At 35.4% G+C, this 15380-nt stretch overlaps 1 protein-coding gene across 2 annotated transcripts in view; it reads left to right on the top strand.

The window, feature by feature from the left end:
* The window catches only part of nrxn3a (neurexin 3a), a 316731-nt gene that overhangs the window by 126227 nt on the left and 175124 nt on the right, over nt 1-15380 (top strand). For both annotated transcript variants that reach the window (XM_016269700.1, XM_016269699.1), the window contains 6 exons: nt 604-807; nt 5106-5132; nt 8387-8506; nt 8909-9290; nt 13120-13310; nt 13413-13586. In XM_016269700.1, coding sequence (XP_016125186.1) covers nt 604-807; nt 5106-5132; nt 8387-8506; nt 8909-9290; nt 13120-13310; nt 13413-13586 — 1098 coding nt within the window. The remainder of the gene's footprint in view (nt 1-603; nt 808-5105; nt 5133-8386; nt 8507-8908; nt 9291-13119; nt 13311-13412; nt 13587-15380) is intronic.

The raw sequence follows: 15380 nt of genomic DNA, 5'->3' as shown, positions 1-15380 counted from the left end.
TATCTAAATGGTAGTATTATATTATTTTATCTGTCTGAAGCAAACTTATTTTGACCTTCATTGACTATTGTAACAAAAGATAAATATCTTGTGCTGCAGAATTTTTTCAAAAATGTTTAGCTTGAAGTGAGATTTTATGTGGCCTCAATTTCTTCTATAAAAACCCTAGCTGTGATTTATGTCTTTCTTTGAATGATGTTGAATGACAGTCAGGGGCTGAGGCTGGGGAGAAAGGGCATCGCCACATCCATCAGTCCCATCCTAGCAGTGTGCCCATCTGTGAGACAGCTTGCTGAAAAGTGCAGATGTCTTCAACATTTCCCATGGCAGGAGAGATCTGTTCATTTACCTGTTGAGCCAGTTAATAGAAACTTGTGGGAGGCTTGTGCAGATTGTGTTAACTCAGTGTGCATTGTTTTAGTCATGCATTTCCTCAAGAAGATGATTTTAATTTTTGCAGGCCATCGTCTTGAACGTGCAGACAGTTGGTTTATGTTGTGTTGTAATGTTTTAGGATTTTTTAGGGACACAATTTGATATTTGACATGGCAAAGTTTTTTTTTAGTTATAACTTGTCTAAATCTTGTGTTCTTTTGTCCACAGAGGCGTCCATCTTGAGCTATGACGGGAGCATGTACATGAAAGTGGTGATGCCTACCGTGATGCACACTGAAGCGGAGGACGTGTCCCTTCGCTTCATGTCTCAGCGGGCGTACGGCCTGCTCATGGCCACCACCTCACGCGACTCTGCCGATACTCTTAGGCTAGAGCTGGACGGCAGTCGCGTCAAACTCACGGTCAACTTAGGTATTGTATAAAACCTCAGGATTAAAAAAAAAATGTCTCTCTCTTCCTATCTGTCCATCATTCCAGCCCCACCCTCCCCTGCCTCCATCATCATTACATTCATTAATAAGATATATTAAGATGTTGTTTTATTGTTTTTCTTTATTTGCATGGTTCACCAGACATTTGATTGAGTTCAGTTTGAATTGTTTTCTTAATAAAGTAATTGACGGTAAATAAAAATTTTGGCTACTAATTGATGTTAGGGATGGGTGGTATGATATTATATCACTGTACAAGTAATATAATATTATATATCACAATATAGTTATATACTGTATATGGAAAGTTCAAAAATAGTACTTTATACTTTTATTATGAACTTCATGGATGCAAATCAAAAGATACGTTTGTTTATAACAACCGAAGGAGTATGAGGAGCATTAGCTGCATAATATGTGACCCTGGACCACAAAACCAGTCTTAAGTCGCTGGGGTATATTTGTAGCAATAGCCAAAAAAACATTGTATGGGTCAAAATTACAGATTTTTCTTTTATGCCAAAAATCATTAGGATATTAAGTAAAGATCATGTTCCATGAAGATATTTTGTAAATTTCCTAATGTAAATATATTAAAACTTAATTTTTGATTGGTAATATGCATTGCTAAGAACTTAATTTGGACAATTTTAAAGGCTATTTTCTCAATATTTTTATTTTTTTTGCACCCTCAGATTCCAGATTTTCAAATAGTTGTATCTCGTCCAAATATTGTCCTAGCCTAACAAAACCATACATCAATGGAAAGCTTATTTATTCAGCTTTGAGATGATGTATAAATCTCAATTTCGAAAAATTGACCCTTATGACTGGTTTTGTGGTCCAGGGTCACATATCATTCAGGTAAAAACATGAAATACTGTAATGAAATCTAATGCAATTATAATATATATAACACATACTTTCAACTATAAATTCTGATTAAAGGGGTCATATGACACAATTTCATGTTTTCCTTTCTCTTTGGAGTGTTAGAAGCTGTTTGTGCATAGATAAGATCCGTAAAGTTGCAAAGATTAAAGTCTTTGAATTGTTTTCTTAATAAAGTAATTGACGGTAAATAAAAATTTTGGCTACTAATTGATGTTAGGGATGGGTGGTATGATATTATATCACTGTACAAGTAATATAATATTATATATCACAATATAGTTATATACTGTATATGGAAAGTTCAAAAATAGTACTTTATAATTTTATTATGAACTTCATGGATGCAAATCAAAAGATACGTTTGTTTATAACAACCGAAGGAGTATGAGGAGCATTAGCTGCATAATATGTGACCCTGGACCACAAAACCAGTCTTAAGTCGCTGGGGTATATTTGTAGCAATAGCCAAAAAAACATTGTATGGGTCAAAATTACAGATTTTTCTTTTATGCCAAAAATCATTAGGATATTAAGTAAAGATCATGTTCCATGAAGATATTTTGTAAATTTCCTAATGTAAATATATTAAAACTTAATTTTTGATTGGTAATATGCATTGCTAAGAACTTAATTTGGACAATTTTAAAGGCTATTTTCTCAATATTTTTATTTTTTTTGCACCCTCAGATTCCAGATTTTCAAATAGTTGTATCTCGTCCAAATATTGTCCTAGCCTAACAAAACCATACATCAATGGAAAGCTTATTTATTCAGCTTTGAGATGATGTATAAATCTCAATTTCGAAAAATTGACCCTTATGACTGGTTTTGTGGTCCAGGGTCACATATCATTCAGGTAAAAACATGAAATACTGTAATGAAATCTAATGCAATTATAATATATATAACACATACTTTCAACTATAAATTCTGATTAAAGGGGTCATATGACACAATTTCATGTTTTCCTTTCTCTTTGGAGTGTTAGAAGCTGTTTGTGCATAGATAAGATCCGTAAAGTTGCAAAGATTAAAGTCTCAAACCCAAAGAGATATTCTTTCTAAAAGTTAAGACTCAACCACTCCTTCCTAAAATGCCTCAAACATGCCCCCACAAATTTACATGACTGTGTTGGAAGATTTGCATAACACTACCCAAATGTATACGCAAAGAAAGAAGACGTAACTTTTATTCTCGCTGTAGTACTGTTGCCGCCGCCATGTCATGGAGATGCTGTGTGTTTCCAAATATGGTAAGGGATTTGACATTTCTGTCACATGCTTGAGGTATTCGGCCAATCACAACGCACTGGATAGCTGGCCAATCAGAGCACACCGCGCTTTTCAGATCGATGAGCTTTGAAAACGTCAACGCGTTTCAGAAAGGCGGGGCAGAGAGGAGCAACAGTAATATGGAAAATAATGTGTTTATTGAATCTTAAACCGCGTAAACACATTGCATTACACCAAATACACAAAATAATGTTATTTTTAGCATCGTCATATGACCCCTTTAAATAAGCTCACATTATAATTGCACATCATTTGAATTCTTTATTGATTTAGCCATAGACAAGTAATCTATAAAATTTTATATTTTGCGTCTTTTGGGACATGCTACTACAAATTACTTCAAATTTCTCCATTTGTCTCAACTGTAAATTACCCACTTATTTCATAGCGGATGTGTCTATTGCGGTATAAAGTTATTGCAAAATTTCTAAATTTCTGTCACACATATAGTACCACCATACTGCCCAGGCCTAACGGACACAATGTTTGGTGAATTTTTTAAAATATATTAACCATGATCATTGTCATAGTCCAGACAAAAACTCCTTTGAGACAGTCACAGCACTGCATAATAGCATAGCATTTTTTATTTAATGTCGACTTTTGAAATGATGGTAATTCCATTTTATGATTACAATCCAAGTGTTGTGACTTTCTGATTGTCAACTTAACATTAATTCCTGTCATCTTTTCTATTTGGCAATGTCTTCAGTAACTCTTCTCTGACAAACCTCATGTTCCGTCTCAGATGGTTCCATTCGTACCACATTTGTGCTTTGTTGGTATTTCCTTTCTGTTACATCACTTCCTTTTAACACCGTCACCTCTCCCTCCCTGTCCAGTTCTCTTGTCACACATTCTCCATGCTTTGTCAAAAGATGGTATTCACCCCTTCAAAGGCCCTTAGCCTGCGGCCCGGTCGGCAAACAGCCCGAGAACAGAGCTCTCAGCTTCACCTGCAGCTGGTAGCACCTCTCAATCCTCAATCCGACACCATTACCTTTACACGAGAGATGAGAGACCCTAACTGGTCATTTAAGTCACAGTGTCATCATTAAAGGAAGTGACACAACTCACACCTCACTGCAGGAAACAGCCTGAGGTTTGACAGTAGGACTGATTGTCTGTGACAGCTCAACCATAGTAGAGACAAACATAGCCCACACACTGTAAACATACTGAAAGAGACAATGTCTTATGACTGCATACACAGAGAAATCATCTGGAATGATTTGACAGACTGTCAGACATAAACACAACTGAATACATATGTATATCATTAGACGTACGCTCCGGACTGCCCTAGTTTGCAAAATACGAGGTTATTTTACTTTTAGGACAACGCAGACCTCTACAGCTATACGTTTACAAACAATTATTAATATGTTAGAGATTGTAGTATATTAAGGGCTCATTTGAGTGGTCAGATCTCAGGAAGATCTAGCTGGAGGAACAGAGGCCACTGCATGGTGCTGGTGCTTATTGGATCGAGGCTGTTTGCTCCCACTTTTCTGTTGCGGTTGACGACACATGGTAAATCCAGCCACACAGAGCCCAACCCAGAGCATGATGCCATCAAAATGAGAAGGCGAGATTGAAATCATTATATTCCAGATCAGTATTCAAGAAAAATGCCCTAACACCAACTTCTTGCTAAATGTATTTAAGCTATTAAAGCATATTTAGCTAATGAGCTGGTGTGATTTCTATGGGGCAGGACCTTAGATAGGTCATAATTTTAATAAAATAAAATAACGCTCTGGGTTGAATAGTCTTTGTGGTTGGTGAGCTCCAAGTGGCCATTTTATAATTTTATAAAATAAACACTGCTTACAAGGCAATTATTTGTTTTTAGCAGCAAAATAATCATAAAAAGTATTTTATTCATAGACATTATATCTAATTCTTTGACAGTTGCAGTTAATCCAGTGACTTTTCATGAAATTATAATGCTTTCATTAACAATGATAAAAAAATGGCCGCCTCTTTGCATGTGGACGTCCCCGGAAGGGTGGAATTATTGTTTTTGGATGTCTGCAGCTGTAACCTTGAAGGATGCAATTTCATCTGTCACTTATTTTCCCCCATCTAGACTGTATCAGGATAAACTGTAACTCCAGTAAGTTAACACTCAAGTTTCATTTTGCTCCTAATGATTCTCTTGTTGAAAAGAATGTCTTAAGTCTTGTGCCTTTTCCTCCATTTAGTCAAGGAGAGTTTGCATCTAGTGAAAAGATCTGATGCATCTCTGCAGTCACGATTACCACAATTATAACTGGTGGTGACTTAATAATCGTGGCTTGTTTTTTGATGGCCTGTAATTTAGCTGTCATGTCAATCTATTTCCTACCCTATCAGCATCTTTTATAGAAAGGTCTTAATTTGTATGGTATCTTTTAAACTACTTTGTTTTTACTGCCTTTAGTAAGGAATGCAGTATTTAAGTTTAAAGTAGTGCATGCATTAATATGAAATATTATTGTGCATGCAGAAATACATGTTATGTTAAATTATTGTATTTAGACAATAGGATTGAGACAGGTTTGCCATATTTTCATGTTGCAGTAACTACAGTTTATACAGCATTTAAAGTCACCACATATCAACTTTTTTCCTAAAAATAAATTGTAATACATTTGCATACAGAGAACATAAAATCACTAATGTTAAATTTTTATAATGGCATCTAATTTCAGCATATTCTTATGATATGATGCAATATGGTTTTGTCATGTTTCTGTTTGTTGGTTTGTATGTTTGCTGGGTTGGTTGTATGTTAAGTCAAACTACTGCAATTAATTTTAAGCTCATTAATGTATGGCGTAATACAAAATTCTTAAAACAAAGATTATGCTAAAGACACACATTCAGTTCAGTTGTTACCTGAAGTTCTTGGAATTTTCCTTCTAAGAAATATAGAAATGACTTTGTTCAATACTATGCCATTTAGTTACTTAATTTTTTGTACTATTATACTGTTAGTAAAGAAAACATTTGTACAGTTTTGTCGAAAACACTGCTTTTACTCAAAAATAGGTCTTGAATTCTCTCAATGGCAATGTTTTGATTGATATAAACTATAAAGGTGATATATTAAAGAAATATATATATATATATATATATATATATATATATATATATATATATATATTAAACAAATAAAACCACTATGAACTAACTGATTTTCCCCACTTTGAAAGGTAAGAATGTCTAATTGTAGTTGTCTTATTTTGGCTATTTATGTTTGAATAATGACTCTATAAATGGCTTGCACGCCGTATGGATCTTGATATCTGCATGCAATAGTTGTGTGTCACGTGTCCTAACTACACGCAATGCGATGCCGCAACACACAATAATATAAATTTTGTCCTAACTAGCTGTGATGGCAACACGCAAAATTTCTATTTTAGAAATGGTTTCTATTTCTGCGACTCCTCGGCTTGAGCAGCAACATACAAACTATATGACAGTGATAATCTCAGGTACTGATTATGTGCTTTATTCAAAGTTAAACGTTTTTAATGTGAGTTTGAATGTCATATTGCATGGCATTTATAGCCATACTTTAAGCAACAACAGATAGTTTACTTCAGATCTTGAAAATAAATAAAAGCAAAGATGTATGTTAAAACTGTGAACTCATGATGAATCGGTCACAGTATGTACATTTAATAATGTTAAAAAGGTTTAATATTTATGAATTCGATTATAAAGTTATCCATTTCTATTGTGAGTGCAGAGCGCTTCCAGAGAGAGCCCACCCACACACGCTTCTGATTGGCTGTGATATTTGATTGATTCTGTTGTGTCGTGTCTAGTGTTGACACCCAAATTGCTTGTCACTGGAATCTTGTCGCGTCGTGTGTAGGTAGGACACGGTGTTAGAGTGGTTTTGTATGTTGTTTATAATGTGACTGTTTAAATACTGTCCTTACAGTGGTCTGATATTAGAAAGGTTGCAGGCTGGATTCCATGTGGCTATTCTTACAATGACTGTAAGTTACTTTAGATAAAAAGCTTTTGTGCCAAATGATGAGTGTTGGTGATGTACTAGAGAGCCTGGCCCTGCTGGAAATGTACCAAGTAAACCAGTAACCCACAACTACGCCTCCATCAGTCATTCTGATCAAGTAGCAAACACTCACATCATGCTAGATTAGTCTCATCCCTTTACCTGCACCAGTTCACACTTTCTATCACTCAGATTAATATAATGCCACTAATTATAATGATGTGCTTATCAGAGCTATTAGTTCTTAAGCTCCTGTTACGAGACCTGCATTTTAAAAAGCTCTAAGATTATTAAATTTATACAGCAGTGGAATCTGTGCCGGAGACGATAATTTTTATTAATTTTATAGATTTTTCAAAATACGATAATTGCCTGTATGGCCTTTAATAGTTGTTCTGCTTAGTTATTATGTTTTGAAATTCTGAAAAGGACAATGTTCAGAATCAAATCTAAGTTGCAATTATTCAGTAGGCTACAGTGCACTAGGTATTATTTTTGCATCGGTGTAGGAATGATCTAATGATAAACTGTCTGAACAATGTCAGTGATGGCAGATTGTGAGCTTCATGTCGGTCAAAACACATTCATGTCAGTGCTGAAGAGGGTGGAAGATAATATTCTTTCTCAGGAACTACCGATAACTGCCTGCTGGTAGGTACATAACACAATTTCCCAAGAGCCAAGAGATTTTGAGAGATTTCATAGCACGCTCTGAGCTGAATCCAAAACACCTCACTGCTCTCCTCTGTGACTACTTAACTCCTCAAATGTACTGCATCATATAGAATCCGATTCCGAACTCCAATTCTGATTTTAAAGGTGAAGCATTTGATTTCTGTATCACTCGTGTTACCAAACGAAATTGCAAAAAGATTGACTTTTCAATCAAGTTTCCCATATTACACTCCTTTCTGCCAATGGTTTGGACAAGCATATACTCCAGCCCTGTCCCAAACTCATGCTGTGAAACATATTCACAACTAGGATAACAAAGAACTTTGTCCTTGAGTGGTGTATCAAGACCTTTTATGAGTAAAAGCCATTTTATAATCTAAGGATTATGTTTTGAAGTGATTCTTGTGAAAAAAACAGAGGAAACAAAATTGGCTAACAATTTTAGTTTTTTGTTAAAGCTTATGTTTTTATGTAATATTCAAAAACATCTGCACCAAACCTCTGCTTTCTCTATTGTGTTAATCATCTCAACTCGAAAAAAATAGTCAATTTAACCTGATTTGCCACATAGTTAGCATCAAATTTAAAGCAACAAAAAAGTTTACACTTTTTCTCATCGAAAGCAAAGATTTGGTCAGAGACAACTCAGGTTGGCATTAACGTTTCATGACCGTCGTTCTCAGGCAAAGGACCAGAGACACTGTATGCTGGACAAAAACTCAATGATAATGAATGGCATACTGTGCGCGTGATCCGGAGGGGCAAAAGCTACAAGCTAACGGTTGACGATGACGTAGCAGAAGGTACTACCCTGAAAGACAACACAATTCTTGATGCGTTATTTTATTTGAGCTGCAGTAAACTGCGGAAATAAGTATGGTAACGTTTTCAGAGTTACTAGTTCTATTTTTTAGATACAGATTGTGTGGTTTTGATAAATTGTGGGAAACATCATTTACAATGTTTCGTCAGTTGTTCTCATTCCAACACTACTTTAGTGTTTTACAGCAATAATACAGCATGGTTATTGCTACACTGACATTATGTAGAAGTCGCTCTGTGTACCTAGTAGTTGGAGAGTCTGACTCAGGGTTTTGGTGTATGGTAGCATTTTTATGCCTGTACAGCAGTGTAATATTGTTTGAGGGTGTAGTATAGCAGCATCTTTTTTCTTGTTTTCCTTTCCAACCTGCTGTGGTTTGTAGGTCAGATGGTGGGCGATCACACCCGGTTAGAGTTTCACAACATCGAGACGGGTGTGATGACAGAGCGCCGTTTCGTCTCCATGATCCCCTCCAGTTTCATCGGTCACCTGCAAAGCCTCAAGTTCAATGGCATGCTCTACATCGACCTGTGCAAGAACGGTGATATCGACTACTGCGAGCTCAACGCTCGCTTTGGCATGCGCTCCATCATCGCAGACCCCGTGACGTTCAAGTCAAAGAGCAGTTACCTGAGTCTAGCAACCTTGCAGGCTTACACATCCATGCACCTTTTCTTCCAGTTCAAGACAACCTCTCCAGATGGATTCATCCTCTTCAACAGCGGGGATGGAAGTGATTTCATCGCTGTAGAGCTGGTGAAAGGGTAAGCCTTTTGAAGAAATGGCCACTTTATTTTGTTTTTTTATCTTGCCGGTATAAGTGTTTACAAAGTTAACAAGCTGCTTTAGGTAACACTTATGGGGCTGCTAGATTAAACCGTGGCATCTGGCGTTTTAGGGATTGAATCTTATCAGCATAGAGTAATTGAGGCAAGTAAACCAGAAGTCTTTAAGCAGAACCATATATTCTGCCTTGTTTTGTAAGAATGTTTGGAAGGAAAGAAAATTTCAGGTAATTTCAGTTTTTTTTTTGGCATCTAGATATAGAACGATAATTGGTTTGTCTAAAATTTTTGACTGATATTTACACTTTTTTTAACACAATAATCGGTTCTTTAATATTGAAGCCAGAAAAATTACATAATTTAGTGGGCTAAAACGGTATTCACAAGTAAAGTAACTTATTTAATATATTGTTTGGATAAAAGTAGGCCTGAAAGAAAGAACCAGTGTAAAAAAAAACTAATAAAATCTCAAGGTTTTTATTTATTTATTGTTTGTGCTTGGAGATAGACCAATAATTTAATTATCGATAATCGGTAATTTAATTTAATTTAAGTTAAATTAATTTAGAGTCTACAGAGCAATTACGTCATTTAGTAGGCCAGAACAGTATTCACAGGAAAAGGAACTTATTTAATGTGTTTAAATAAGTCAGCTCAAAACAAAGGTAAAATACTGGATATTTGCAATCATTTACAGCACAAAGTAATTTCACATAAATATAATGTCATACATAACAATAATTGTAATAATATTCACAATGCATGTGTTGTTGTAGTCAAAATATTTATCTATTATTGGGTCAAAAATAAAAAAATTATTTAAAATGGTTTCTGTATATTCGAAAAATTTGTATCAATGATAACTAGATAGTAAAGTTTGTAGACAAACTAAGTTGGCTTGAAAAAGCCTAACCAGAAAGTTTGAAGTAGTTTTAAAAGCTTAAAGTTTGAGGGTTTTCAGTTTTAACTAATTTGAAGTAGTGTTAAAGCTTTGAAGACAATACAATCTATCAGAAAAATAGATAGATAAATAGATAAAGAAATATTAATCTTGCATGTTGCTAGCATGATTAGCAAGTCACTAGCATGTTGCTGGCATTATTAGCAAGTAACTAGCATGTTGCTAGCATGATTAGCAAGTGACTAGCATGTCATTAGCATTTTTCTAGCATGATTAGTAGGTGACTAGCATGTTGCTAGTATGATTAACAAATAACTAGCAAGTGACTAGCATGTCGTTAGCATGATTAGCAAGTTAGTAGCATGTTGCTATCATGATTAACAAGTTGCTATCATGTTGTTAACATTATTAACATGTTGCTAGCATGTTGATGGCATTATTATCAAGTAACTAGCATGTTGCTAGCATGATTAGCAAGTTACTAGCATTTCATTAGTATGTTGCTAACATGACTAGTAAGTGACTAGCACGTCGTTAGTATGATTAGCAAAATTACTAGCATGACGTTAGCAAGATTAGCAAGTTACTAGCATGTTGTTAGCATGATTTGCAAGTGACTAGCATGTTGCTAGCATGACTAGTATGTGACTAGCACGTCATTAACATGTTTCTAGCATTTTGCTTGCATGATTAACAAGTGACTAGCATGTCGCTAGCAGGTTGTTAGCATGATTAGCAAGTGACTACCATGTTGTTAACATGACTAGCAAGTGATTAGCATGTAATTAGCATGATTAGCAAGTGACTATCATGTTGTTAGCATTATTAACAAGTGACTAGAATGACGTTAGCAGGTTGTTAACATGATTAGCAAGTGACTAACATGTTGCTAGCATGACTAACAAGTGATTAGCATGTCGTTAACAGGTTGTTAACATGATTAGCAAGTGACTAACATGTTGCTAGCATGACTAACAAGTGATTAGCATGTGATTAGCATGATTAACAAAGTTACTAGCATGTCGTTAGCATTTTTTACATGTTATTAGCATGTTGCTAGCATGATTAGCAAGTAACTAGCATATTGCTAGCATGACTAGCAAGGGAATAGCATGTTGCTAGCATGACTAGCAAATGACTAACATGTCATTAGCATGATTAACATGTTACTAGCTTGTCGCTAGCATGTTTCCACCATGTTTAACAAGTGACAAGGATGTTTCCAGCATGTTTAACAAGTAACTAGCATGTTGATAGCATGATTAGCAAGTCACTAGCATGTCGTTAACAAGTTTCTAGCATGTTGTTAACATTATTAGCAAGTGACTAGCATTTCGCTAGCATGTTGTTATCATGATTAGCAAGTGAATAGCATGTTGCTAGCATGACTAGCAAATGACTAACATGTCATTAGCATGATTAACATGTTACTAGCTTGTCGCTAGCATGTTTCCACCATGTTTAACAAGTGACAAGGATGTTTCCAGCATGTTTAACAAGTAACTAGCATGTTGATAGCATGATTAGCAAGTCACTAGCATGTCGTTAACAAGTTTCTAGCATGTTGTTAGCATTATTAGCAAATGACTAGCATTTTGATAGCATGATTAGCAAATGATTAGCATGTCGTTAGCATGATTAGCAAATAACATGTTGATTACATGTTTCTAGCATGTTGCTAACATGATTAGTAAGTTACTAACATGTTGATAGCATGATTAGCAAGTAACTAGCATGTTGTTAGCATGATTAGCAAGTGACTAGCATGTCTCTAGCATGTTTCCAGTATGATTAGCAAGTGCCTAACATGTTGCTAACATGATTAACAAGTTACTAGCATGTTTCTATGGTAATCCAGCTAAAACCAGTTGATTCCGTAAAAAAACAGCTAAAAACCAGCTGAGACCAGCCTAACCTGCTAAAAAAAGTGGCCAAAAACCACTTTAAAACCAGCTTGGGAGACCAGCCAAAGCAGTCAATCAGCTTAGGCTGGTTTTAGCTGTTTTTTTTCAGTAGGGAGTTGTTAAGCTTTGCTATAGTAATAGACCGCTTAAAGGAACACTCCACTATTTTTGAAAATAGGCTTATTTTGATATTACACAGTGATACGCCTGAAAATAGTCCCAGCTAGGTAACTTCCAATAAGCCTATTTTCAGGCGCTGCGTAATATCATTGCACCTGCTGCACCCATGGTATGGCAGCAAAGTTCCTTGATTATTACGCCGGAATGAGAGTATAGTTCCTAGCTATATCGGCCTATAAAATCACAACTTTTCATTTTCTGTCTGTCTTAGTACACAATGTATCTACAGAAGACTCAGTTTTAAATAGGAAAAATATAGAAACTCTTTGGTCATTTTTGAGTGAGATGCTAACGGTTTAATCAGATTCAATGATCTATGCTAAGCTAAGCTAAAAGTGCTACCGCCAGACCCGGAGATCGGCTGAATGGATTCGAAAACGGTAAAACTAAACTGTTTAACTCTAGGAGAGTTGGAAAATTAGCCTATTTTCAAAAATAGTGGAGTGTTCCTTTACATACAACATAAGTATTGTTGTATAAAAGTTTTCACCCCCTCAATGAAAGTCTATGGGATTTTAGGTGGTTTTGATAGTCTGGTTTACGAAAACCGTAAGCCGGATCAGTTAGAATAGATATAGCAACCAGAGTCAGACCAGTCTGAAGGTCTGACCCGAGTTTGGTGGTTGTAGCTTTTTTCAAGCCAACTTAATAAGATATTGTTTAATCTCTGGTATCATTTAAGATTTGTGGAGAGTAAAAATTGATTTATCTACGATGAGCATATCTCAAATTGACATATTTAGAAAACTTAAAAGTTAGAATGGCATATGATATGGCCTTTCTACTCTCCCTGTAAACTGAACTTCACTTTTCTGTCTTTTAGGTACATACATTACGTGTTTGATCTTGGCAACGGGCCCAATGTAATCAAGGGCAACAGTGACCGAGCTCTCCATGACAACCAGTGGCATAACGTTGTCATCACTAGAGACAACAGTAACATCCACACACTCAAAGTCGATGCCAAGGCAGTGAGTCAAGGCATCAATGGCGCTAAAAATCTGGACCTTAAAGGTACATAACCAGCTAAAATTCATATATTCTCATGCCCCCTATCACACAGTCTTATCACTACTTTGTTTACCTGGGCATCTATTGTATCTGCATTCTGCTCAGGTGACCTTTACATCGCCGGATTGGGGCCCAACATGTATAACAGCCTGCCGAAACTTGTGGCCTCTAGGGATGGTTTTAAGGGTTGCCTGGCATCTGTGGACCTGAACGGACGCCTTCCCGACCTCATAAATGATGCCTTGTTCCGCAGCGGTCAGATTGAGCGAGGATGCGAAGGTACACCCTCTTACAACTCTAGCTCGAGGAGCCCGTTCTTTCTCATGAATGCAAACAGTAGTTCCACCTCCACCTCACTGAGCCATCACTCCATCTTTCTCACCCTGCTTGTCTCATCTCTCACCCAGTCAGCTCTCTGTTGAGCCCACTGGCGTATTAATATTCTTATTGGCCACATTGGTCATACTAGGATCAGCCAAGTCTTTGTTTGTATGAATTAGTGACATTTTTAATAACCGACCTACAGAGGGAATATTTACACTGCAGTATTTTGAGTCAAGATGGAACTTTATGCATTTGATCTGATGTGTTTTGACCTTAAACCATTAAAAATAAAACAAGAATATGGGCAGATATTAAGTAATTATGACAAATGTGTTGTGACATATGTACACCATTCAAAAGTTTGGGCTCAGTAAGGTTTTATTTATTTAAGAATGTAATACTTTTATTCAGCAGGGATGCATTCAATTAATCAAAAGTGACAGTAAAAAGTAAGTAAATGCTATTATTTTCTGAATCCTGGAGGAAAATGTATCATGGTTTCCACAAAAATATTGACCAGCACATCTGTTTTCAACATTGATAGTGTCATGTGACACTGAAGACTGGAGTAATGAATGCTAAAAATTCAGTTTTTCCATATCAGAAATAATATTTAAAATATATTTAAAGTTATTTTTAATTGTAATAATATTCAAAAATATGTTTTATTTAATAGTTTTTACTGTATTTGTGATTATTATTTTTGCTTTGAATATATATTTTGGATGGGAGTGAAATAAACGTAACATTTGAATATTGTGATAAAATTACATCTCTGTGCATTTGACTGATTAGAATAAAAAGTCGAAAAAAAAAATCTAAAAATTACAAAAATATTTATAAATACAGATTATGTAAGAATTTGACGTTTTATCAGAAGCTAGGTGTCAGTAAAATGATATTGCAGCTATTATGGTCATATAACCAGCATCAAAGCTTCAATCATAGCAAATGATTGTATGTTAAATGCCAAATATGTCCAAAAGATCAGAACACAGATCATTTAAGATCCATACAAGGATATTTCTTCACTTACTCATTGCTAATACCCATTTTCTTATGTACATGAGACCTCTGCCATATTTCAGTGCATGTTAATGTCTTTGATTTCTTGATATTGCTTGTTTGTTTGGTTGGTTATTTTACTTTCTTTTCTTTTTTTTGGCCTTTCACTTTTTTGTTCTCAGTGTTCTCTTGTTCTTTTTTTGATTTGTTATAGTCTTGTTTGCATAAAACTGTACAAGCATTTATATGACCTGTCCATCCATTACAACATTAATTGTCCGTCACAATTCCATCACCCATCTCAATGTTGTCTTGAACAAAAAGCCTCCCTTTATGTTGAGTATCATACATGTTACGTTTACGTGTTGTTGAACCAAGAATAAAATCTTATCTATCTAAATCATTTGGTCTTTTGTTGTATCATCTTCACGTTTTGTTGCTCGAGTTCATTGCGTGAGTGAGAAATGTCAATGTCAGCATGCTTGATAAAAACACACAAGTCTGGGATTGTTTTCCAAAGAAAAAAGGCTACTAGTTTATGAACACACCACTGGTTTTAACAGATTTACTAATGAACTAATTAATGGTTTACTGTCAAAGCGTACACAATTTAAAACATGCAAAACGTGTTTTTTTTCTTCTTCTTCAATATCAGTGTTGCAAACCATAAAGATGATTTTTCAACAACTTTTTATAGCTGCCCTTATTGTTAAAGTTTTCAGACCCTACATGCAAGGGCTTTTC

The sequence above is a fragment of the Sinocyclocheilus grahami genome, unplaced genomic scaffold (genome assembly GCF_001515645.1).
Source record: "Sinocyclocheilus grahami isolate Dianchi unplaced genomic scaffold, SAMN03320097.WGS_v1.1 scaffold54.1, whole genome shotgun sequence".
NCBI classification, from domain to species: domain Eukaryota; kingdom Metazoa; phylum Chordata; class Actinopteri; order Cypriniformes; family Cyprinidae; genus Sinocyclocheilus; species Sinocyclocheilus grahami.
Note: the sequence above shows the minus strand (reverse complement) of the source record. Positions and strands in the feature narration are given on the sequence as shown.